The following is a 22,762-nucleotide window of genomic DNA, read 5'->3' as shown; positions in this document are numbered from 1 at the left end:
CTGTTCGGTGAAAAGGATCCGCTTTGTCTCATCTGACGTGGCAAAGTCTGCAACCGAATCCAGTCTGGAAAAAAGTTGTGGGTTTTTCAGGAAATCGTACGGAGGGGTGGGGGGTGGCTGTGGGGGGAGGGTTTAGGTTCATGGCCTCTCTACAAAGGAGAACGTCACTTTTGGGGCTGTGTGCGCACAGCATCTGGAGACACAGGGCAGTTGGAGTTATAAACAATTCCAGATGTGGCGTTTCGGCAGCAAGACGGCTTGTGTGACTCAGTTGGGTGGCCCCTCACTTCACTGGCCTGCAGCCTGTTAAATAAGCAGTGTCCTTTGTGCCAGATTCCTAAAACCGCTTCTCCCCGCTCCCCGGGAAGGGGAGGGGGAAAGACGCATGGACTGTGTCCATAAGCCCCTCGGAGCTGTTTACAATGCAAAATGGGTTTACAGCTGTGCTGCAGCTGACATAAAGTCCCAGCACTACCCATGGGGCCTGTAGGGGACTGGATCTCCCCCCCCCCCCCCCCAACAAATGTAGCCTCCGTTCCAGCACCTCTTTTACATTTATGTTGAAATGAACTAAGCCCAGTGCCCTTAGGACCATGTGGAGAAGTACGGCATGACATTTTTAGTCTGTGGTTAATAATTTAGACTCTGATGCTAGGGCTGGGGATTGTCAGCCTGGATCTAGAGAGCACTGCATTGCAGAGCTGAGTGTCCCTGCGCTTTGGTGGATGTGAAGCATCAAAGTTTCCAAACTATTTGAGGTTAGATGGGAACTTTCCCTGGAGGCAGGTTCTCCCATTACCGTCTCCTGGACAGTGGTGGTTCTGAAAGCAGCTGGTACTGGCCTCTGTCAGTCCAGATACGCGACGAGATGGGGCCCCTGGACTGAGCCAGTCTGGCAGTTCCTGTGAACACACTTAGTTGCTTAGCTGAAATGAGTCTGTACCTCCAACAAGGCTTGCTGTGAGGTAGAGGAAAAACCTGGTCCACTCAGTCAAGGGAATCAACCTCACTCTCTTCGCTATGTGCCATGGGATGGATTCCTCTCCCCCACCCCCACTGCAGTGCTTGTGGGGGTGTCGGAGAGTAATTAGAGTGGGGAGGAAACGCTGCACAGGTCCCAGCTCACACTCATTCCTGCCCTTTTCCCCCTTCCAGGAAAAGGAGAAGAAATACATGTTGCCCCTGGATAATCTGAAAATCCGGGATGTGGAGAAGGGCTTCATGTCTAACAAACACGTCTTTGCCATCTTCAACACAGAGCAAAGGTAGGGAGTGTGGAGACAGACGCCTCTGGACAGAGCTTGAGGGGTCTTTGACAGTATTTCCCAGACTCCTAACAGCTGAACCCGTCAGGGAAACCAAAGCAGTTATGCTGCCTACCCTTTAGACCCACTACAAGGGGAGGCCTTGTCCCAGACAGCTGGGCACCCAGTGTAGATTGTACATAGAGATGGCCGAGGAGATTCATGTCTGACGGCCCCATTCTTATGTGCTCTCGGTGCTCCAAAGATCAACACAGTTAAGTCATCGCTGGTGAATGGGACAACTCGTATCACTCCAGCAATCTCCGGCTCTCTCGAACTCACATCATTATCGCTGCATTGGTTGTGCTTCGGAGGCTTCCTTTGTAACCATGATGATGAGAAACGCTTTCCCTCCCCCTCCAACTAAAGCAGCCGCTTTGGAGAGCCCACACCTCTCCCAGTTAGTTTTTTGGGCTGGCGCCCCACGCTCTGGAAAAGGCTGCCCTGGCCCTTCTGTGCTTGGCAACGCTCGGATCACATGCCGTACTGGTTAATTAGACTCTGATTCTGTTTGGGGTGGTGGGCGCTCATCTTGAGGCGGGTGGCGTGCTGGGCTTAGCTAGGGGGAGCGCTCCCGGCGGGCAGCAGGTGGGGCTTAGCCCGGGGGGGGGGGGGGACTTGGGTGTTTACTGTCAGAGGTGGGAGCGGCTGTGATCTAATGAGGATTATCCTAGGAGGAAGGAAAAGCTGCCAATATTTACACAGGCTTTCTGAAGGGATTTCAGACTTCCCTGTCTGGGGCCTTGCATTAGCACCATGCCTTGTCTAGACCAGCCCTGTAAGAAAGAGATCCTGCATGTGCCAGCAGGGATGGTGGATTCTGTCAGTGGCCTTGAGCTGCCTGGTCTAGGCCATGATTGTAGAATTCCTTTCCTCTGATTATATCCCTGCTGTTTCTTCGTGCCTAGGAATGTGTATAAAGATCTCCGTCAGATTGAGCTGGCCTGTGACTCCCAGGAAGATGTGGACAGCTGGAAAGCCTCCTTCCTCCGGGCTGGTGTTTATCCAGAGAAAGACCAAGTAAACATTCCCTTTGCCTTGATGATGTCCTGGAACTGGCTGGGGTCTGTTGGGGGTGCCAGCTGTGAGGGCCAGTGTGGGGGCTGCCAGCAGCAGCAAGTACAGGAGTGTCAAAAATGGACTCATGGCATAGGTTCCCAACTCTGGCTTGTCCAGTCCTGGGCGTATGACGGTAATACCTAGAGGCCCTAGCGGAGATTAGGCCAGTGCACAGAGGCATAGGAAGAGTGGTTAACTTTGGAGCAGGCTCCCAGGGGAGGTGGTGAACTCTCCCCCTCGTGATGTCTACAGATCCAGCCTGGACGATGCTTTAGCAAAACACAAGTGACTGGAGTAACAGGGGAAGTTCTCTGGCCTGTGCTATCCCGGAGGCTGGGCTAGGTGATCGAATGGTCCCTTCTGGCCTTAAATGCTGTGAAAGCTCCAGGCTCCAAAGAGCTTCCAGTCTGAACAGGCCAGACAGGGGGTGGGGACAGAGAGGTCAAGTGTCTTGGCCAGGTTCACCCAGTAGGTCAGTGGCAGAACTGGGTTTAGAACCTAGGTCTCCTGAGTCCCAGTCCATGAGCCTACACAGCCTCTCCCATACCACCATGTCTCCTCACCAATGGCAGACGTACCTCCTTTCCCTCTCGCTGGCAGTTCATTGCTGTGATTGCAGCCTCTGCTCTGGAGAGAGGAGGATGAAGGCCAAGATTATCAAAAGTGATGTGTGGGTTTTTGGGGTGCCTCGTTTAAGACCCCCTTAACGGGGCCTGACTTTTGCAAAGTGGTGAACTCCCTCTCTCTGAAAATCAGGTCTGTTCTAGTGTCAAGCTGGGCTCCTGAACTTGCCAGTCACCTCCCAAACTGAGCTCTCTGGGTGGGGGTGGGTATGTAGAGCACCTAGCCCACTGGGGCCCTCAGGATGCTACTGCAGTACAAATACTAGATGAAAACAACAAGGAGGCCGGTGGCACCGCAAAGACTAACCGATTTATTTGGGCATAAGCTTTTGTGGGTAAAAATCCCACTTCCTCAGATGCAGGGAGTGAAAATTACAGATGTATATTTATAGTTTACAGATACAGGCATCAATATACACTAAGTATCTGTAAACTATAAATATACATCTGTAATTTTCACTCCCTGCATCTGAGGAAGTGGGTTTTTTACCCACAAAAGCTTATGCCCAAATAAATCTGTTAGTCTTTGAGGTGCCCCTGGACTCCTCGTTTTTGTGGATACAGACGAACACGGCTACCCCCGATACTAAATACTAGATGATGAACTGGGAAGGTCCGTGAAATTGGCACAGGTGCTATCGATGCATGTGATGCGCTCACCAGTTCTTAAGGGGGACGCTGTCCACAGCTCCAAGCTGGGTGTCTGCAGAATCCCCGAGTGACTGACCCGCTTTCCCCGGGCAGGTGGAGAATGAGGACGGGGCCCAAGAGAACACCTTCTCCATGGACCCGCAGCTGGAGCGCCAGGTGGAGACCATCCGCAACCTCGTCGACTCCTACGTGGGAATCATCAACAAGTCCATCCGAGACCTTATGCCAAAGACCATAATGCACCTCATGATAAACAATGTGAGTGGGTTGGGCCAGCTGGGGCTGCTGATCCGCATCGCTGGGCACAGAGAGGCGCTGTCCTCGCCATGGCCTGTTTGTTGGGGGTGTGGGGGGAGAGCCTCTGGGCTTGTCACTGTGGACACGACTCCTTTCAGCACCAGGGGTCAGATCAGTTGCACCGGGTACTCCTGTGCTGAGATACGTAATTATGTATTTTAATGACCGTTTGGTCCTTAACTCCCTGTCTTACCGAAATCAAGGGGTAAAGCCTGTAAGGCCAGACTCTGATTCCTGGCTTTGTCCCAGACTGCTACAGCAACCCAGTGACAGTGGCCTAGAATGACACCAGGAGGCCTGACTCCCGGCTTCCCTGCTCTAACCACTCAACTGTACTCGAGCTTAACTGCCACCTGCATGTTGGTTCCCTTGCTCCCATCTCTGCAGACCAAGGATTTCATCCACTCGGAGCTGCTGGCCTACCTGTACTCATCCGCAGACCAGAACAGCCTGATGGAGGAGTCAGCCGACCAGGCGCAGAGGAGGGACGACATGCTGCGGATGTACCATGCTCTGAAGGAGGCCTTGCACATCATCGGGGACATCAGCACCAGTACGGTCTCCACGCCGGTCCCGCCGCCCGTGGATGACGCATGGCTGCAGAGTGGGAGCAGGTACAGCTAACTGGGGAGCAGGTGGCATGGGAGACTCTTGCCATGCTGCCTCTAAGCGAGGATGATGGCACTGGAAGGGGGAGGGGCAAGGGGCTATTTGAGGTGGGAGTGGGGTTGAGGATGGATGGCCTGGTGGGTAAAGCCCTGGCAAGCTGGAGACCTGGGCTCTGTTCCTAGGTTTTCCACAGACTCCCCGAGACAACCTTGGGCCAGTGACTTTGGCTGCCCTGTGCCTCAGAGCGGGAGAAGCCTCCTGCCCAGGGGTGCTAGAAACGATCAGGTGGGGAGGAGGGACAGATAAGGACCTAACTACATCGGTAGGGATGGAGACGCTAATTCTGCTGAACTTCCTTTCCCCTGCAGCCCGACGCCCCAGCGCAGACCTACCTCCACCGTGCTGCCGCCGGGCAGGCCCCCAGCTGTGAGGGGCCCAACTCCAGGGCCCCCTTTGATCCCTGCCCCTACAGGGAGTCTCTCTTCCTTCGTGGCTCCTCCCATCCCCTCGCGTCCTGGACCTCAGAACGTATTTGCTGCTAATAACGATCCCTTCTCAGCCCCTCCTCAGATTCCATCGCGGCCGGCACGCATTCCACCTGGCATTCCCCCAGGCGTGCCCAGGTAAGAGATCCCTGGACCCGCTAGGTCGCTCCTCTTCCTCCTGTCATGTCTCCAGCGATTGGCTCAGTGCTGGGGCTCCAGTTCGCCTTGGGTGGCGTGAGATGTGCCAGCACAGAGGGTGGTAGCAGGGCTCTCCTGTTACCAGAGCTGGAGCCATACCGGGGTCACGTGGCTTGTGGGAGGTGCTGAGCTTGTATCAATCCCCAGAGCTGGGATCCCAGCCTTGTAGCTCAGGCCAGGTCTGAGCTATTTCTGCTTTGATTGCTGGTAATAAGGGACTAAATTCTGCCCTCCGGGGGGTGTGTGCGGTGGGGGGGGTGTCGCCTCCTAGAGTGGATGTGCTGCATGTGTCTGAGGTTGGATTCCCACGGGACAGACAGTGTTTCAGTGTAATACAGGAATGACCCTTGCATCCGCCTCGTCTCCAGGCAAACCCCAAGGGACAGGGTTAGAAATGGCTCCCCTCCCAGCAGGCGCTGTGCCCTGAGGCCACTGCAGGTGACTTGCTCCCCCTTCAGCCAGAGCCTGAGTGGGCCAACCCCCTGAGTGGCCCTCACGTGCCCTTTCCGGAGACAGCTCCCAAGGGCTGGGTGTCAGGTCAATCTCTGACGCAGCAGGGGTGAGAGCTGCCCTGACGCCGTTTCATGCTGATCGGATGTGGTTGCTTGTGCCCTTGTCTGACCCCTTGCCACCCCCGTCCCTTTACAGCTTCTGGACCAGTGCCCTGGGGTAGCACCGGGTGGCAAATGCCAGGGTCCCCTCTGGATAGTGGAGCCAGCTCGGCAGCCCAAAGGCCATCGACACATCATGCAGAGGGCTCTGACGTCGGCCAAGCCTGTGCCCTGGCAGGGTGGTGCTGGGAGAGGGCGGTGGCCTGCAGCACTGCACCCAGCCCTCCTCAGTAACCTGCTCCAGGCACAGGAGCCCTCTGGCTCCAGGGCAGGCGGGGGACCCGGTCAGGGTGTGGCCGTCGCTAGCCCTCTGTCCGCACAGCGCCCAGGATGCTAGCCACCCCGTGGCAGTGACTCCTGCTCTGCTCCTTCCCGACTGCTCTCACCTCTCTGTTCCCATTCTCTCTGCAGCAGAAGACCCCCTGCGGCGCCGAACCGGCCGACCATTATCCGACCGGCTGAGCCCTCCTTGCTAGACTAGCCCCCCAGGGGGCTGCTAGTGACTCCTGTGTGCCTGTTGCGGCTGCCCCACACCTGCTCTCTGGGGCAGGGAGGAAGAGGGGAAATCCCCCCATGTCTAATCTCTTGTTTAAAAAAACCTTACAACTGTGATCAGCTCTGCAGAGTGGTTCTAGCCAAGGCCAATTCCTGTTAGCCTGGTGGACTCCTTCTCTGGGACGGGCGTAGCAGGCTCCTTCCTTGTAAATACCAATGGCATCTGTTAAGGACAGTCGCTGGGTTCCTTGTCCTGATGGCCCTCCCCTCTACCCAGAGCTCTCTGCTCTTCAAGCTAGGAAGTGGGTAACTGGCATTATACTCTGGGGGGTTGGTTCAGGAGAACCACCACCCCTCTGAACAAATGCCCCAGCGTGGCCCCCACCCCCACTCCCCGCTGTATAATAAGCAGAGGATTCTATTTTTGGGGTTGAATTTTGCACTTTGTTGAGTAACACACACAGTGAACCCCAGCTGGGTTCTTGTGTTGGGATCATCTGAATGTAGGAGGTAGAGACGGGAGTTCTGAAAGGGAGTTGAAACAGACTGTCCTGTTTCTCACTGTGCAGAATCTCCTTAAACTCCTGCTATTCAGGCTGATCAGATTTCTGTATCTCTGGCTCCTCTTCCAGCCACCCCTCAGCCAGCCAGAATTGTTTTGTATTGTTAATATATTCTGTATAAAACACTTAATGATTTCCCCTCCCGAGGCCCTTCCCTAAACTTGATTGCTAATCTGATCATAGGCTATATTTCAGTTCTATAGCGTGGAGAAAGATTTATATATGAGAAATAATGGGACTGCAGATAGCGATTTGCTAATTAAATCTAATTCACTGCAAACAGGAGCAGACTTTTCAGGTTAGCCCTTTGTCAGGAGGTGCTTGGTTGATTGTGAACCTCAGGTATTCTTCATGCAATATCTGCCCCTGTGCCCAGCCCCCCAGTGGGGGCGTATGGTCAACTAGTAAGCGACAAACTTTGATTGTGTTCTGTGAAAGAAACACTTAGCCGAAGGACCCTGGGCTGAACACAACACTGTGATGAGCAAAGTACCAAGCCAGGTTCAGCCCCAAATGGGCAATGGAACGAGCATAAGGGAGACCTGCAGAGCGCCAAAATAGCGGGTCCTCTGTAAGCAGCAACTTCTGTCACCAGCTGGTTGCTTTGCTCCTGTTCTCAGCTTGGTAAGGGTCCTAGGCCAGCTGGAGCAGCGGAGTGTCTAGTAACCAAAAGCCAGGGCTTGGACAGCTGCGAGTAGGTTTGAGGGCTAGTGCAGGCTGTGTCCTTTCAGTCGTAATAGGCGATGTGGACAAAGGTCTGTCTGAAGCCTTTCTAGGAGCAAAGGAAATGTGAAAACTTGCCCTGGAGCTCCACGTCCCGTGTCCATGAGAGACCAGCTGTGTGTTCCCTCCTGCTGGTGGGCGGCACTGGTTGTAACAGGCCCTGGTGTCTAAAACCTCAGGTGGAGAACGTGGGGTGCCTGCCGGATGAGGGCAGGGAGGCTATGGTGCCCACAGTGCTATGGACGTGTATCTAGCCCAGGAGCGAGAGGCTCTGCTGCCCTGTGGGCATGTGACTCCTCACTGGGGAGGAAGCTGAGGGGGTGTATTTAGCAACTGGAACCTTGCTGGGGAAGGCTTTGGCGTCTTATCTGTTCTGTGCCTCTCCACGCACCTCCCCTTCCTTCGAGCGGCGCCTTCTCAGCTGCCTTGGCAAAGCACTCCGCCCCAGGGCTGGCAGCAGAGGCTGAGTGTGTGTATATATAAATATATATTTTTAAAGATTATGAATTGTAAAATCTCGAGGTGTTTGGGGTTTTTTTTAATCCAGTTCAAGCTCAACCCTCTGCTCTCCGAGAACCTGTAGGGTTGATACTTCGCCCAACAACCTCCTCTAGCCAGAGAACTATGGGAAAGATCCACGAACCAGCCTGCCTTAAATAACCTTTGTTTCAAAGAGCTTGTCTTCAGCGTGGCCTCTCCTTCCTGCGTGGTGGGAGGGGACCCTAACCCCTTTCTTGCATTGGCAATTGAACCTTAGGGCAGGCACTGGTAACCAAAAGCGTTAATGCTTGTATGGAGACAGGGCATGGTGGCAGAGTGCAAGCTGACAGCTGGCCTGGGCAGCCATGTTGCTGGCTTCACGAAGCAAACTTGCAAACCAAAAACAAGTTGCTGGCCATTAAAACTCAGCTCTAGCATGGGGCAGCCTGGCCTGCTGCTTGTAACAAGCTCTGATTGACTGCAGAGCGATTTCCTTGCATTAGCAGCAGCTGCTTTGCTCTAGGCTGGCTTGTGCAATGCAGTCCTTAGCCGGCTCCAGTCGGTGCCTGCACGGGGGTTCCTGAGGTCCCTTTGCTTGTCTGTTTTTTACAAAATCCAATTGCCTCTGTTCCGCCTCCTGCTGGCTCTCCCTGATGTTCTCACATGTGAAGTGGGCTCTGGAACCTCTCTCTCATCTCGTGTTGATTACAAACCCCAGTCCACTTCTCTCCTGTTCCTTCAGTTTGCTGGCTGTGTAAGTGCCTCCCTTCTGTATCCTATTAATAAACTAAACAATAAAGGGAAAAAAATTAGCTGGTGGCAAGTCTCTGGCACTTTGTGGTGTGTTTTCTGCCTCCTCCTCCCTTCTTTTCTCCTTCTGTCTGTTCCTGAAGGGGGGAGCCTGGGGTAGAAGGGGCTGTGCCGCGTCTCGTTAAAGCACTCACAGGGATGCCAAGGGGCTCGGAGAACCTACGGCTGACAGTCCTTATGCTCCTCTTGTGACCATGGCCATACCCAACCCGGCTCAAGGGTCAGCTGTTCTGAAAAGCTCCCTGGCACAGTTCAGACCCAGTTCCCATTGCGATGTCATGGGAAAGAAGCATTTATTGGTCGCAGGGGAGGAGCCCTGCTCACGGAGGAGGACCCTATTGTGCTGTACAAATAGACCAAGCATCCACATCTCTTCTGACTCGACACAGCTGCCCATCACTTGGTATCTGAGCCCCTTTTCCCTTAAGCAGCTTTGAAAAATCTCACCAGCCAGCACTGTTGTAGGTGGTTTCAACCATATTTTTACCAAGGGTTTGGCTGCATGGCGACATTTCTTCTTAAATCAACCAGCCTCTTTCTGCTTTTGTCAGGGATCTCTTCAGAACCTCCAGCTCTCAAACACTCTGCACTATCCCTCTTCTCCCCCTGATGTGGCAGCCACCCCAGTCGAGTTCCAGTCTTGCTCTTTTCTGTATGCACTTCATGGCCCAGCTAAGCTCCCTAGGAGCTGCTGGTGAGCTCTGGTGCAGCCTGACAGCTGCAACTGTGGGCTGAATCCCTTCAACAGCAAGCCCTGCTCTACGAGGGAGAGGATGCTGGGCCACAGAGAGGGCACCAGTGTTGGATTCGCTGGTGGGGCATGGCCTATAACAGCCTCGTGTTCATGAAGCTGAACCCTTGGGGAGCGAAGAGCGGGGTGATCAGGTTTCATGGGTGAGCTACTGCTCCCCTCCTTTCCTATTCACTTTGCCTGCACTGCCAGCCTTAGGCCTGAGCTGGAGCGGTGTTGATTTAAGCAAGGGTGAGCTAATCCTCCCACCTGGCCATCTTAGATACGTGAGAATGGGCCATTGCTCGTCAGGCTTTTCTGTCCTTTCCCCACTGCCAAGGAACGTCCTCTCTATGCAGGCAGGAAGGAATCGCAGCAGCCCTTGAGTCTTAGGGCAAACCAGCCTGGGTTTGTCTGTAAGAACTCGTAGCTAGAATGGGAGCTGCGCAAGGACGGAGCAGGCCGGTCCCTAGCCAGTGGTGCCGGCCCTTGGATTAAAGCTGTTTGCTCAGAGCAGGCTCTGCTGCAGCTCAGCGAGGCGAAGCCCACGCGGGAGAAGAGCAAGTGTGCGCGGCAGTGGGAGCGCGCGGAGCCCTTTCACGCGGCCCTGCCTGGGAGGGAATTTCTGCCTCACGGAGTGTGGGTTGTATCTGCCAGGGGTGCACAGGCCACCCGCTGTGTAGGAAGCTTTAGCCCCCTACCTGCCTGCAACAGCAAAAGAAACCCCGCTCGGCTCTAGCTGGGCGCCGCCTAGCAGTGGCTGTGTGGGAAGCACGTCATTGCTCTTCCCCGGGTGGGAAGCTGGGGTAACTGTTGAAGTCCTGCACTCGTTCATTTACAGCTGTGGCTTAGAGCAGACCCCAGCCAGTTCACTCGTCTCCTGCAAACCGGCCCAGGGCCTCGCTGCAGTTGGTCTGCGATTGCCCCAGCTGCTGTTCTCTAGCCTCCCAGCAGGCCTAGCTCAGGAAATCCCTGGACGAGCGTGGGTCAGGCTAGAGCCTGTCTGAGGAGTCACTGAAGGCTTTTGTCTCGGACGTGGGCACCCACCCCAAAGGAAAAGGGAATCTAGCGAAGGTGGCTGCATTTCTAGTAGGCTGATGGAGAACATAGAGATTTAAATCAACTACCTCAACCCTGCTGGGGGCAAAATTAACCATCTGGCCCTGACTTCGCTAAGGGATGCTTTGCCGTAGCCCAGCTGCAGATCTCAGCATGCCTTAGGAAGGCAGCTGCTACCCTTTCCCAGAGGCAGGCCCTGAGTCACTGTGATTCACTTGCAGTCATGACATCCTCTGCTCAAGCCCCAGGAAGGAAGTAGGGTGAAGCTGTAACGGGGCAGCTGATCTCTGCTGGCAGCTGCTTCGAGAGTTCTAGGTGGAAAAAGCGTCAGCCTCCTCTCTAGGCCCCTCCCAACACCCAGCCTGATCTCCCTGGGCTTTCCATCCCTTCTCCAAGGGGGCTCCCCCAGGCGGCCGGCAGGAGCCAGCCCCCACCAACGCTCACAGCTGAGAAACCTTTCAATGGCGTTTTTGTTTTGTTTTTCTCTCTCTCTTGTGACCAGGCGACCAGCTCCCTCCGCTCCCTCCCGGCCTTTCTTCAGATGAGCCACCTCTTCCGAGACCCATCGCTGCCCCGCCAGTCATTTAACCCATTTGAACCTGCTCCTGGGGATTTTGCTTTGTTTCTATCTAGACAACAGCCCGCTCCAGCCAGAGGAGAGAACCTAGCTCCATCTCTGTCCCCCTAAAGTGCCAAGAGGGGCTGCGGCCTGGCTGTTGTGCTGGGAACAAAGCATGCTGAATGCTACAGTCTGTGCAAGAGGTGTAACGCCCCTGTCAGCCCACCGAGCAGAATACCCCCTCCCCCTGGAAATCAGACTCAGGGAGCGGATCCTCCCCTGGAAAAACCATGATCTTGTGGCGTTGGACTGGGCTTGCTCAGGATGAACCCTGGCTGCCATTTTCTTCTTTCCTCAGTTATGGTGAACGCTTTGTGATCAAACTGAAAACAAACACGGCTGGGCCCCCCGAGCTTGGAAGTGGCCCCAGCTAACGGCGACTTGCTGCGGTTTCTAAATGGCAGAGTTTCCTTACCGCCCTCACCCTACCAACTTCAGGGCCCAACGTTGCATTGATGAAAAGGGAGTTTTGTCCCATTATTTCTTCACCTCCTGCGGGACCTTGGCTGCCTCCTAGCCCCACCCTCACTACTCCAGCTGGGCAGTGATCTATAGAAACAGGCCGCTGAGGATTTACCCCCTTCCATCCCCTGTCTCGAGTGAACCTGCCCAGCCAGCCCCTCCCTCCATGCCGGGTTAGACAGGGCAGAAGCACCAGCCCCAAGCAGTTGTTTACCAGCTGAACTTTGTAAGTGCATTTAGTAGTGGAGCGGGGTCCTTATTGAACACTGTGGTTCTTGCTTTTATTTATAAGCCATAGTTCCCACCCCCCTGTTCCCTGAAAGCAACATTAGCGGGGAGGGTATTTTTCAGCCCGTTCTTTCTTACGTGCCTGCTAATGCTGGGAAGTTGGTGAAGAGGCTCAGTTCTCCCAGTTCCGCATGGTCACTGAAACACCATTTCCCCCATCCCGGTGAGCAGAAACTGGGCAGGAATCAGCAGAGAGACTCCCGAAACAGCGGGAAGGGGGATTCCTAGTCACACACTCGCATGCGTCTCCCTGCAGCTTATGGCTAGCACCGGAGCAGGGAGAAAGGCCGGGTTCTGTCCTCCACTCTCGAGCTCAGCGGCATTCGCCCATTTCAGTCCTTTCCACTGCGTTTAGGTAAATGGGCTTTGGACCCTTCCTGTCACTCGCCCCTCCCCCCCCCGAACCTTTCAGGCAGGTGGATATTAGAGACCTCGGCACTGGCCCCGTGGGACTCCGGGCCAGCAAGGGTGTTGGCTAAACACAGCCAGGGAGCTAGCCTTGTAGACCTTCGGTCTGCAGATACCAAAGTGTAGAACATGCCCCCACCGGGAGGCCTGATGGATGAGCTGCAGGAGGGGGCTCGGCCTGGCCTGTCATTTCTTCTCCAGGCTGCGCTGCCCTTTAAAAACCAGCCCCCGCTGTTCTGGTGACAAAGCAAAGCTTCAAGGCGGGAGCTGAGAGTATCTGCTGTGCCAAAGACATTTCCTGAGGGGGCAGAGTCTGAACCAAGAGCTCAGCGGTTCAGCGGAGACAGACCCCAAAGCCAGTGATGTCAGTGGTCCCTGCCCAAAGCTTTGTAACAAAGGAGGGGACGTATCTTCTTAGGAAGAGCTATTCTGAGCCCAAAACTGGGATAGGACCTACAATGGATATGGCAGCAGAGCACCAATTGCTTTCATTTTCCTGGAGCAGGGGACTCAGCGGTCACAAGCAGGAGCAAATGCTGCCCTAATTCAGCTGTTTAACAGACGGCCTCACAGGCAGGCAGCGCTTCAGAAGTATTCTGGTAGCACCGCGCTGGGCACCGAGGCCAGAACCTAGCATGGGTAAAAGGCAGCGGACAGATGGGTGCAATAAGATGGTTATGAAGTTATCCTCGCTCCCTCCTTTGAGCAGAAGCAGCACAGACCTTCAGTGAACATCAGAGCAAATACAGATTTAACTGGAGCAAGGGGCCAGCCCCACACCTGCCCTTCACTCAATTCTGTTGTCATACTGGGCCAGCGGTGTGAACTGACCCCACAACCTCCGGTGAGTTCCAGGACGCACCTCTGTTAGCTCAAGGGCTGTAGCAGACTCGAACTACCTAATGCAGCCACTAATTCTGGTGTCACCCTGCACCCCGTACGGGGTCACTGATCAACAGCAGAGCTCGTGAACTGCTCTGCTTCGCTCTACCCTGCTGTCGGTACCTGCATGGAGCCAGCAGTGTTCCCTCCAGCCCAGTGGCTCGCCGGCCAGTTGCCCCGTGGTGCCCTCTGTCCAAGGTGTGTGTGTAAAGAGGACAGCATGACCCACCTCTGTATAATTCTTCCCCCTCCCACAATAAAAAATCCTGGATCTCAGGGCCAGTGTTTCATGAATGTCATTAGCAAAGGCTGGGCTAGGTGCATGGCCCTGTACAGTGCTCAGGGTGCTAGCAGTGATCGACAGTGGAACAGCATAGCCTCATTCCTCCATGCTGCCCCCTGGGGAAAGCAGGCTGGCCCCCTGCCTTGCCCTCATTCACCCTGGAGCAGGCGCCATGGGGGAGCAGCTCCCAGCTGCGATTCTGCTCAGAAAAGTGACTAAAAAGACCATCAGGGCAGTGCAGAGCCTGGCCGATTGGCCGAGAACAGTGAAGTCTAAGCCCCCATCGCTGTTCTGTCTGTCGCACGCTCACAGCGAGTACCACAGCCGCTCAACTGCAGCGTTTCCGGGGCACGTTCTAGACTGCGCTGGTCAGAACCCTCGGGCCTGTGGTGAAAACTGGAGAAGGAAATCGGGGGGGGGCACAAGGGACATGGAGCCCCGGGCATCTTCTGAGTAGAACTAGCAGCTTCAACCACCTCTTCGCCTGCCCAACCTTCCAGCCCGCTAATCCCTCCCCTTTGAGCTTGGTTCATATTCCCAGTGGCTTGAAGATGCTGACATCCTGACAGGAGGGATGAATGGTAGGGTGGAAGGGGGGGCACAGAATTCCTGGCACAGGGGAGAATGGGTGTCTGGTGTGGCAATGGGGGAACACAGCTCCTGCAATGCAGCGAAGGAGCGAATGGACGGGACCAGGCAGACGGGGGAATTGCCAGACAAAGCCCCAGCCAGGGCTGAAGAGGTGGGAGGCTGTAGGGGGCCCCTGCCATGGGAAGGGAAGGGGAGGGGAGGGGTTTAAGTGCCAGCTCTTGAGTCCTGAGCCAGCAGCGTCCCCTGCCTCTTCTCACTGGGCAGGTGGGCAACCTTACCACCATCGACAGGCATGCTGCAGCCCTTTCACCAACCCTCGTGCAGGCGGGGAGCGAACCCTCCTTCGCACAGGAGTAAATTGCACAGATGCAACTGCAGTTGGTCTCAGCTGCATCCTGCGGCTGGACAAGGCCTCATCCATTCATGGTTTTACTCCCAGCTGCTGCTGATCGCAGAGTGAGCTGGAGTCTGAGCACTGGCAGGAGCCTTTCAAGGACAGCTGCTCTTCCTACATTGCAAAGCCCCCCTTCAGGGACCCTGCTACCGCAGCTGCCCCTCCTAACACCGCCCCAGGAAGGGCTGGGCTCAGGCAGTTGAGTTTTAATGCTCGGATCTCACCCTTTCTAGGGCAGCTTTGGATTCCCCTCGAGTCAGACCCACCCCTGAGTGATGCATTTGCAGAGCGACCGAGCAATCACAGTTAAGAGGGACGTTTGCTCGGTGTCTATGAAAACCAGCCCCTCGTGCCAGGGAATTAATCAAAAGAAAGGGGATCCTTATGGCACCTTTGCTACAGGCGATTTGCTTTTGACTCTAGTAGGCAGGGGCAGCAGAGCGTACCGTGCCCTTGCCCCGGCTGCAGAGGGTGGGAAGTTAGAAGCCAAGGTGACCTGCTGCAGCCGATACACGCCCACCCCCTTTCACTCACCATTACCAGCTCTTTATTGCTGCAGAATTCCCTCACGTGTGCATTCGCCATCAGGTATCACCTAGCGCCTGCTTTCATACCGTGCATGGCCAAGGATCCATGGCAGGCCCAATCAGAGGCTGTTTCCCTTCCTTCTGGGGCAGGACATTCTACCCCATAATGAGTCATTCCCTTCCGCCAAACCCCAGAGAAAGCATCCAAACACTGGCTTGGGACAGCAGAAAGTGAGCTGGTTGGCAGGGCTGGGGGGATGCAGGCTGCTACAGGGAGCGGGAGCAGCGAGTAGCAAAAGGGGCTCTCACCAATTTACCAGTTGTGTCAAACAAAGCAAGGAGTCATACTTAATAAAGCTCTCCAAGAAAAGTCAATGTCCCAGAAAGAGGAGTGCCTTAGCTCTACTGGGAGACGTCAGTGTCTGCCGGGTTATCACAGCAGACTCGTGGCCTGCTATTAGGAATAGAACAGGAGAGCTGCTGTCTTAGCACCTCGAGAACAAGCCGCTCTGGACAGTCGAAAGGTTCTGCGGAGGAGAGTCAGGTCACTGTTACATAATAAGCAGGAATTCAGGTTCTTTCCGTCTCCTGGACAGTGCACAGAGTTACAAACCAGCTTGTCCAGTGTCAGTCTGGCCGCTCTGACCTTGGGGAATGCAGGGGTCTCTAAGAGGCCCTGAATTCTCAGTCCTGCCAGAACACATGGTGCTGTATCATTCAGCTGCCACTGAGTTGCGCACTTCCATGCCCAGTAACAATTTAGCCACTGAAGGCAGTTTTCCTTTGGAAAGATGGATCATGTTCTCTGCATGGTTCTACGTGCAGTTTAGGCTACAGATGACGGGAGTTTGGTTGTCTCAGATGTTAGAACTCACCCTACAATCAGCAGCAGTGGGGGGGAAAGGAGCGCAGGCCCAATACGGATTCACAACGACACATCTTAAACAACTTCATTTAATGTCCTTTCTTTCGTAACGTCAAGAATAAATACTAGATTCCTTTGTAAAAGGCTCCGCAATATGTATTTGCTAGAGAGAATGGCTCCATAGCCCTTTGGTCATTTTAAAAAAACCCATCACAATCAGCGCCCCACATGCATACATGTCATGTGTTACTGACGAGACAGGCTGCAGCTTCCACTACGAAGCAAACAATCCCTGCGCAAGCGTCGGCTCAGAACTTCACTGGGTTGTCACAATACCTGCAGGGGGAAGTTGAAGGAAAAGGGTCCCCAGTGTCAAGTCTGATCGGTCTCAGTTTCGCTGCTCAAAGCTGGACTCAGCCCCGGCCAAAGCGCAGAGAAGGGGCACAAAGGACATGAAACAGAAGTTGACAGCCCTTGGCAGGTTCCAGGCTGCTATTCATACACCTCTCTCCAGAGTCTTGGTGAGATCAGCCACTTGTGCTGCATGCAGAAAGTTAAAAAAATTCCAAGCCAGGTCCGTGTCTGCAGGAGATTCTGGAATCACCCACCACGCAGGCCCCCTAGACATAATGGTGGGCAGATCGGATCAGAGCATCCGCTTGTGACAGGGCAAAGCAGGCACCATCATGGAGTCTCTCCAGGCACCTTGGCTGTCACACAACAGGTGATGGGGAGATCAGGACTATTTTCCCAGCAGGGGTGGTGTGAGGAGGGCACTTTGGCACATGCTATGGTAACAAAGCAACACCAGTGGCCTCATCAGGCAGTAGCAGCCCCTCCTTAGAGTCAGTCTTGAGGAGAGGGGGTTGGATCAGCCGCCCCCAGGAACCCAGCTGTCCTAGGCAGATCCCACTAACACTTCCTTTCCCTTTCTCCAAATGTGTCTCAGTGCTGGCCTGCTCTCCCCGGCCCTCTCACCCTTAGCCCCTCTGCTACGGCAAAGAATGGGGCTATTGACAGTGATGGTTGGTGGTGCAGATCGTTGCCCACAGACCAGCAAATACATTGAATCCTTAATGACTGCATCTCTGGCTCTCAGCGCTCCAGATTCCATCAGCCCGGAACTACCCCGTGATATGGAATCTTGCCAACCCGCCCATGCCCTCAGGAGTCACTGTCTACAGCTTGTCCTGTTGACTGGAAGCAATTCCCCACACCCCTGCTGCTGCCTCAGGGCACCCCCCCGCAAAAAAAAAGTCTGATCTGAGCCCAGCACTGAAGAGAGACCAGCTCAGCCCAGGAAAGGAGTAGCAGGGCATTGGCAGAACTCAGCTCTAAAGCAATGGCAACTCCTGCTCAACTCAAATCCTGAGGACCCAGCCAATCTCTCCCTCCTACCCGCAGCAGGAGACGCACACCTTCCCCACTGCCAAGGTGCCCACAATCACTGCCCCGGTGCCCACAGTCACTGCCCCACTCAGATCCATTGTCCTGTGGCACTCAAGGGACTAGTGAAGCTAAGATCTCAAAGCAGACAGGCAAACAGGACAGTGAGAAAAGGCACTAGAGGCAGGGAAATCACAGAAGGGGTACAATCCACTGAGAAGCAGAACTGGGTTTTTCTTCCAGGATCTGAAGGAAACTGGCCTGTGATCTGATCCATGAGACCTGAAGTAAGAGGTACTCATCGGAACAGGGCAGCAAAAGAAGTGAAATGTCATCCACATACAGCCAAGAACAGTGGCTTCCATTGCTATCTGGAGCAAAAGGGATGCCATGGAAACAGGGGCAAATTATACACACAGCGCTAAGCAAACCAAGCCACACGGCTGGACCCAAAGCCAAGGCTCTCCCGCAGCAGCCGCACTGCAGCAGTAAATAGCGAAGAGGTTGCTTTTCCTCCAGGGGTCAGTATGGAGGCCAGCTGGAGCCAATTCACTGCTGCACAGGGGGCCAGAGTGCGGGGAGACCCTGGAGACATGGGGGAACATTCCCCACCTTCTCTGCTAAAAGACAGTGGAAACAAGGCGCTAAAGGGGCAACAGGACACAGCAAGGCCGGGGCTGAGGTCCATACAGCCCAAGAGCTGCTGTTAAGGCACATAGGAGGTTTCTCTTTTGAAAAAATGCAGACCAGAGGAGAGATTCTGGACAAGGAACAAGTTCGGTTGCAGGCCAGGGGATCCTGCCCACCTGTAATTGGCGACGGTCAGAACCAGAGGCTGCAAGGCCAGACCCCGCTTTACTGAGTGGGTCTAGGTACCGAGACCACCTGCTGCTCCCCTCAGCTGCCATCCACCATGCCCTGCCTTGCTTTATTCCTTCATCCCACCCTCAGGGATGTGTATTATGGCACAGGCTGGTGGCTGTAGAACCCCCTTCCCCCAAGCCTAGGGATTCAAGTCCATAGAGAATCAATTTCAACCCATACTGCCCATCCCATCAGTCAGACCTCTACGATCCACCCCCCTCCCCCAATGCCCTCTGGCTTCATTGTACCTAATGTGAACTCTGGTACAAAGCAGGCCCATTTAATCCCTCTAAAGTATGCCCAGAAGAGAAGCTGCAGCAATTTGACAGAGCTATACACAGTTGATCTATCAGATGCTGGGGTGTCGGGCTTTGAATTCACCAACCTCAGCACCAGTCTGGCTCTGTACCTGCCCCTTGCAGGAGATACGGAGTCCATTTCTCTCCCTCTCACGCTACGTTCGGACCTGCCTCTTGTCTTCAAAGAGACTCTTCAGCATGTAGACCTGGAGGAAGGCCACTACCACCAGCACCCCCAGGTTAATGGCTGACCAGAAGTTGACGCGGCTCATATTGCTCTCCTGCAGGTTGCGGTCTCTGGCTTCGAAGGCTCGCAGCAGTGTCTGCATCTGGATGCTCCGCTCCAAACGGTTCTTCATGGTCTCAATGGATTCCTGGAGGACAGAAAGGGGATTGGGGGGGGGGGATATCAGCTACTGCGCACAGGTGCAGGAAGTGCTGATGATGCTGGAGTGCAGCTAACAAATACCTCCCCAAGAGTTCAGTTCGCTGGGGGCCAAAGCCTGTAAGAGTTTTGACTCCCTGACACTGGACACCCCACCAACTCAGATCACAGGGACAGATCAGCCATCTCCTGAGATTTCAAGGCCAGAAGGGATCATGAAGATACAGCCTGCCTGCTGGCACCACATGGGACACAGAACTTCACCCAGTGGTTCCGACAATCAAAGCCCTACTAGCAAAAGGCTCTGCACTGCATTGCCCAAGGCCTCATTGCCCCCCCCACCAAATCACCCACCTTAATATCTTCTATCTTCATATCCAGCATCTCCTCTGGCTCCACCACCTCAGACCAGTTATCCCCATCCTCGTCCTCCTGGGGGCTGTCAAAGATGAGCTCGAAGAAAACCAGCTTCTCCGAGATGGTGCTGAAGGAGTTGTCAAAGCACAGTTTGTAGTCACCTGCTTCCGTGGGCTCAATGCTGGGAAAAGAGGTAAACACTGTGAGGATGAGTCAATCCCGCACTCAACGCTCACGAGGCCGAGGCAAACGAGCAGTAACTGTGACATGTCGCTCTGTTGGAAAACAAGTGTAACTGCAGAGTTATGCCACCAAGGGCAGTGAAACCACAGTGGCTGACGGAGACATGCTCCCGGGGCTGGGGGAGAATGGGGGACCTTGGACTGGGGGAAATGAAGTCCACAGAACCCCTGGTGGGGTGGATTGAGGAAATGGGATCACTGAAAACACCTGGCATGGGGGGGTGGGGGGAATGGGGACACAGGGAACCCACAGAACCCTGAAAGAGTTCCCCTGGTAGGGGTAGACTGGGGAGACCCTGAAAGAGAGGAGGACGGCATGCAGGGAGTGTGAAGAGCGCAATGGGGAAAAGCCAGGAGCCCCTGGTGTGTGCGATGAGCTCAGCTTATACAGGCTAAGAGCTGCGTGCTCCCCGCAACGACCGGGCTGGCAGGGGAGTTTGGAAGTGCCTGGGTGCCGCAAGAGGCAGAGCCAGCAACACTCACGTGTGCACCCCGTCCGATTTCCGGTACTCGTTGATCAGCAGCACGCCCGTGGGGCTCTCCAGGGAGAAGTCGATGTCCAGACCCGCACCACCGATAACCTGTAAGGCACAACCACAGGGGTGAGTGACAGGGTCACGCTGCAGGGGGGTGAACGGGCCCCAGCACAGCCTAGGGCCCACTCGCGGCTCAGATCCGGTGACTGGCTCGCTGCCTCCACCCTGGGCCCTGGCTCATCCCCACCATTGTGGTGACCCCCCACCCGAGACCCAACCTGGTCCCCTGCTTCTTCACCACCCCCACCCCGGCCCCCTGCAACCCCAGATCCTAGTCCGGTGACACACCCCTAGCCTAGCCCAGCCCTGCCCCATCCGACACCAGGCTGAAGCCTCTGTTCCCCCCCATTAACAGCAAGCCCACTCGGTCCCAGTTCCCCTCCTCTCACCCCCCCAGCTCACCCCACCCCCCAATTCCCTCAGATCCCAGCCCGCAAATGCCCCCTGCCCCCCTCCCCATTGACATACCTGCATTCTCCTCCCCACAACCCACCATCCGCCCCCCCGTTCCCTCCCCCCCCGGCCAGCCCCACCATCCCCCCCCCCGTTCCCGCCCCCCCCTCCCGGCCCCACCATCCGCCCCCCGTTCCCTCCCCCCCCTCCCGGCCCCACCATCCGCCCCCCGTTCCCTCCCCCCCCTCCCGGCCCCACCATCCGCCCCCTTCCCCGGCGGCCCCACCATCCGCCCCCCGTTCCCTTCCCCCCCTCCCAGCCGGCCCCACTATCCGGCCCCCCCCGGCCGGCCCCACCATCCGCCCCCTCCCGGCGGCCCCACCATCCGTCCCCTTCCCCCCCGGCCGGCCCCACCATCCGCCCCCGGCCGGCCCCACTATCCGGCCCCCTCGGCCGCACCTGGTACTCGGCCTCCATGGAGCCGTTGCCCGGCGCGGCCTGGTAGAAGCACTCGCGGCGCCCGGCCGGCAGCAGGAAGGTGAACTCGGCGTCCTGAGGCGGCGGCAGCGCGGCGCGCGAGCCGCCCCAGGGCGCCAGCAGCAGCAACCGCCACCACAGCGCGCGCCAGGCGGCCGCCATCATCCGGGGACCTGGGCGGCTGGGGAGGGGGGGTGAGCCACGCCCTAGCGCTGAGCGCGCTGATTGGCTGCCCCGGCCGCTGGGGACGTTCGGGGCGCGGAGAGGGTGCTGGGAGGGCCCCGATGGGCCGCGGCGTGGGGCAGAGGTGGCGGCGCTGAAAGCCTGATCCGGGGGCAAACGGACGCAGCAGCCCCTACGCGGCAGAAGCCTGCCCGTGGGCAGGGGTCCCGCCGCCGACGCTAGGGAAAGCCGTGAGCGAACAAGCGCAGGCAGGTCTGTCAGGCACTTGTATAGACACCTAAAGATGGCCAAGGCGGCCCTCGGGGTCTTTGTGGCTCTGAAGGAGGGATTGGCCCAGGCGTGTCCCACCCTCTGCAGTATCGGATGAGCTCATTGGTTCAGCCAGCCTGACCATCATGCAGAATCAGAACAGTGCGTTGGCCGAGCTGGACCAGAGTCCCCGCCTCCGCCAGTATCAAATCAGGCCATTGGTCCATCGAGCCCAGCGTCCCAGCCCATTTGCCCATTGGTCCATCTAGTTCCCAGCCCATCAGCCCATTGGTCCCGCTATAGCAGCGTCCCAGCCTGTCACCCATGGGTCCATCTCATTTGGTCCCCCCTGCAGTGGGCAGTCTCTGATGATGCTACAGAGGGAGCCAAACTCCCATAATGCACCTGGCGAAGTGGTCAATGCCCAGGGCCAGGGCCGGGGCGGGATGGATGGATGGAGAGGGTGGGCAGGGAAGCAGAGTGGGACCCAGGCAGGACTGGGGGTGCGGCGGGGACCAGACCGATGGAGGGCGTCTGGCCTTTGACTGCCCCTTTGCAAGGGGGGCACATTCAGGGAGCAGAACTTGGGGTGTGTGTGGGGGGGCTATCTCCTAGGGGAAGCCCCCCTCACGCCCCCCTCCAGGAGGATGGGCTCAGACAGGAAGGGCGGCTTGGCTGGGATTGTGGGTTAAGACACTGGGCTGGGACCCAGGAGATTTCGGTTTCAGTACTCAGCTCTGCCACTCTCCCCTGTGTGAGTCACTTCATCAGAGAACGAGCCTTCCCTGCCTCACAGGGCTGCTGGGAAGATAAATGTTTTCATGGGGCTCAGAAGCCATAGGGAGTGGGGCCGGATAAGTGCCAGGCTAGGCATGGGGAGGAAGTGGTATGTTCCCCTCTCACCGTGCAACAGAATTGGAAGGAGGAGGCTGGGACAGAGCCATGACAGAGTCCATCTTGCTGCTGCAACGAACAAGAAGCAGTTGCCAGTATCCCAGGGACTCAGGTGAACTTTGAGTCACAATAATTTGGCGTCTCATGAGTGTGGCAGTGAGAGATCCTCCACAGAATAAGGCTGGCTGGAAACCACGATATGAACTCCTGTAGGCACAAGCAAGGCTAATGTCAGCCTAGTAGGGGGCTGTGATGGACACGTGCTCCACACACCGCTTGTGTGTACACACTCTGTCTACCCGTGCACAGACACCACTCACGCAAACAACACTTGAACGCACAAATTTATATGTGATGGCTACTATCTTGGCCAGCATACCAGGGACTGAACAGAGAACTTTGTGAGTTTCTACAAATTAAAGAGCCAAGCTCATGGTCTGAGAGCTCTAAGAGACACACACTCTCTGGGTTGGGCGCAGAG

The 22,762-nt window shown here is 56.0% G+C and overlaps 2 protein-coding genes across 13 annotated transcripts in view; one reads left to right on the top strand and one right to left on the bottom strand.

Annotated features, from left to right (window-relative positions):
• Positions 1-13,632, top strand: part of DNM2 (dynamin 2) — a 63,943-nt gene extending 50,311 nt beyond the window's left edge. For 6 of the 12 annotated variants that reach the window (XM_077838352.1, XM_077838344.1, XM_077838347.1 and 3 more), the window contains 6 exons: positions 1,156-1,265; positions 2,213-2,324; positions 3,731-3,895; positions 4,322-4,548; positions 4,912-5,166; positions 6,249-8,910. In XM_077838352.1, coding sequence (XP_077694478.1) covers positions 1,156-1,265; positions 2,213-2,324; positions 3,731-3,895; positions 4,322-4,548; positions 4,912-5,166; positions 6,249-6,318 — 939 coding nt within the window. In that variant the 3' untranslated portion in view covers positions 6,319-8,910. Of the gene's footprint in view, positions 1-1,155; positions 1,266-2,212; positions 2,325-3,730; positions 3,896-4,321; positions 4,549-4,911; positions 5,167-6,248; positions 8,911-11,199 lie in introns of those variants that run through there. The other 6 variants (XM_077838349.1, XM_077838345.1, XM_077838348.1 and 3 more) reach the window with 2 other exon arrangements.
• A 2,459-nt stretch (positions 13,633-16,091) lies between these two features.
• On the bottom strand, positions 16,092-21,125 carry TMED1 (transmembrane p24 trafficking protein 1). The gene is made up of 4 exons (XM_077838364.1): positions 20,938-21,125; positions 20,033-20,130; positions 19,305-19,488; positions 16,092-18,939 (listed from the first exon to the last, which is right to left on the bottom strand). Exons 1-4 carry the CDS (start codon positions 21,118-21,120, stop codon positions 18,721-18,723), a joined length of 684 nt encoding a protein of 227 aa, XP_077694490.1. The 5' UTR covers positions 21,121-21,125; the 3' UTR covers positions 16,092-18,720.
• Between the last annotated feature and the right edge of the window lie 1,637 nt (positions 21,126-22,762).

This window comes from Eretmochelys imbricata, chromosome 20 (genome assembly GCF_965152235.1).
Source record: "Eretmochelys imbricata isolate rEreImb1 chromosome 20, rEreImb1.hap1, whole genome shotgun sequence".
Lineage (NCBI taxonomy): Eukaryota > Metazoa > Chordata > Testudines > Cheloniidae > Eretmochelys > Eretmochelys imbricata.
Note: the sequence above shows the minus strand (reverse complement) of the source record. Positions and strands in the feature narration are given on the sequence as shown.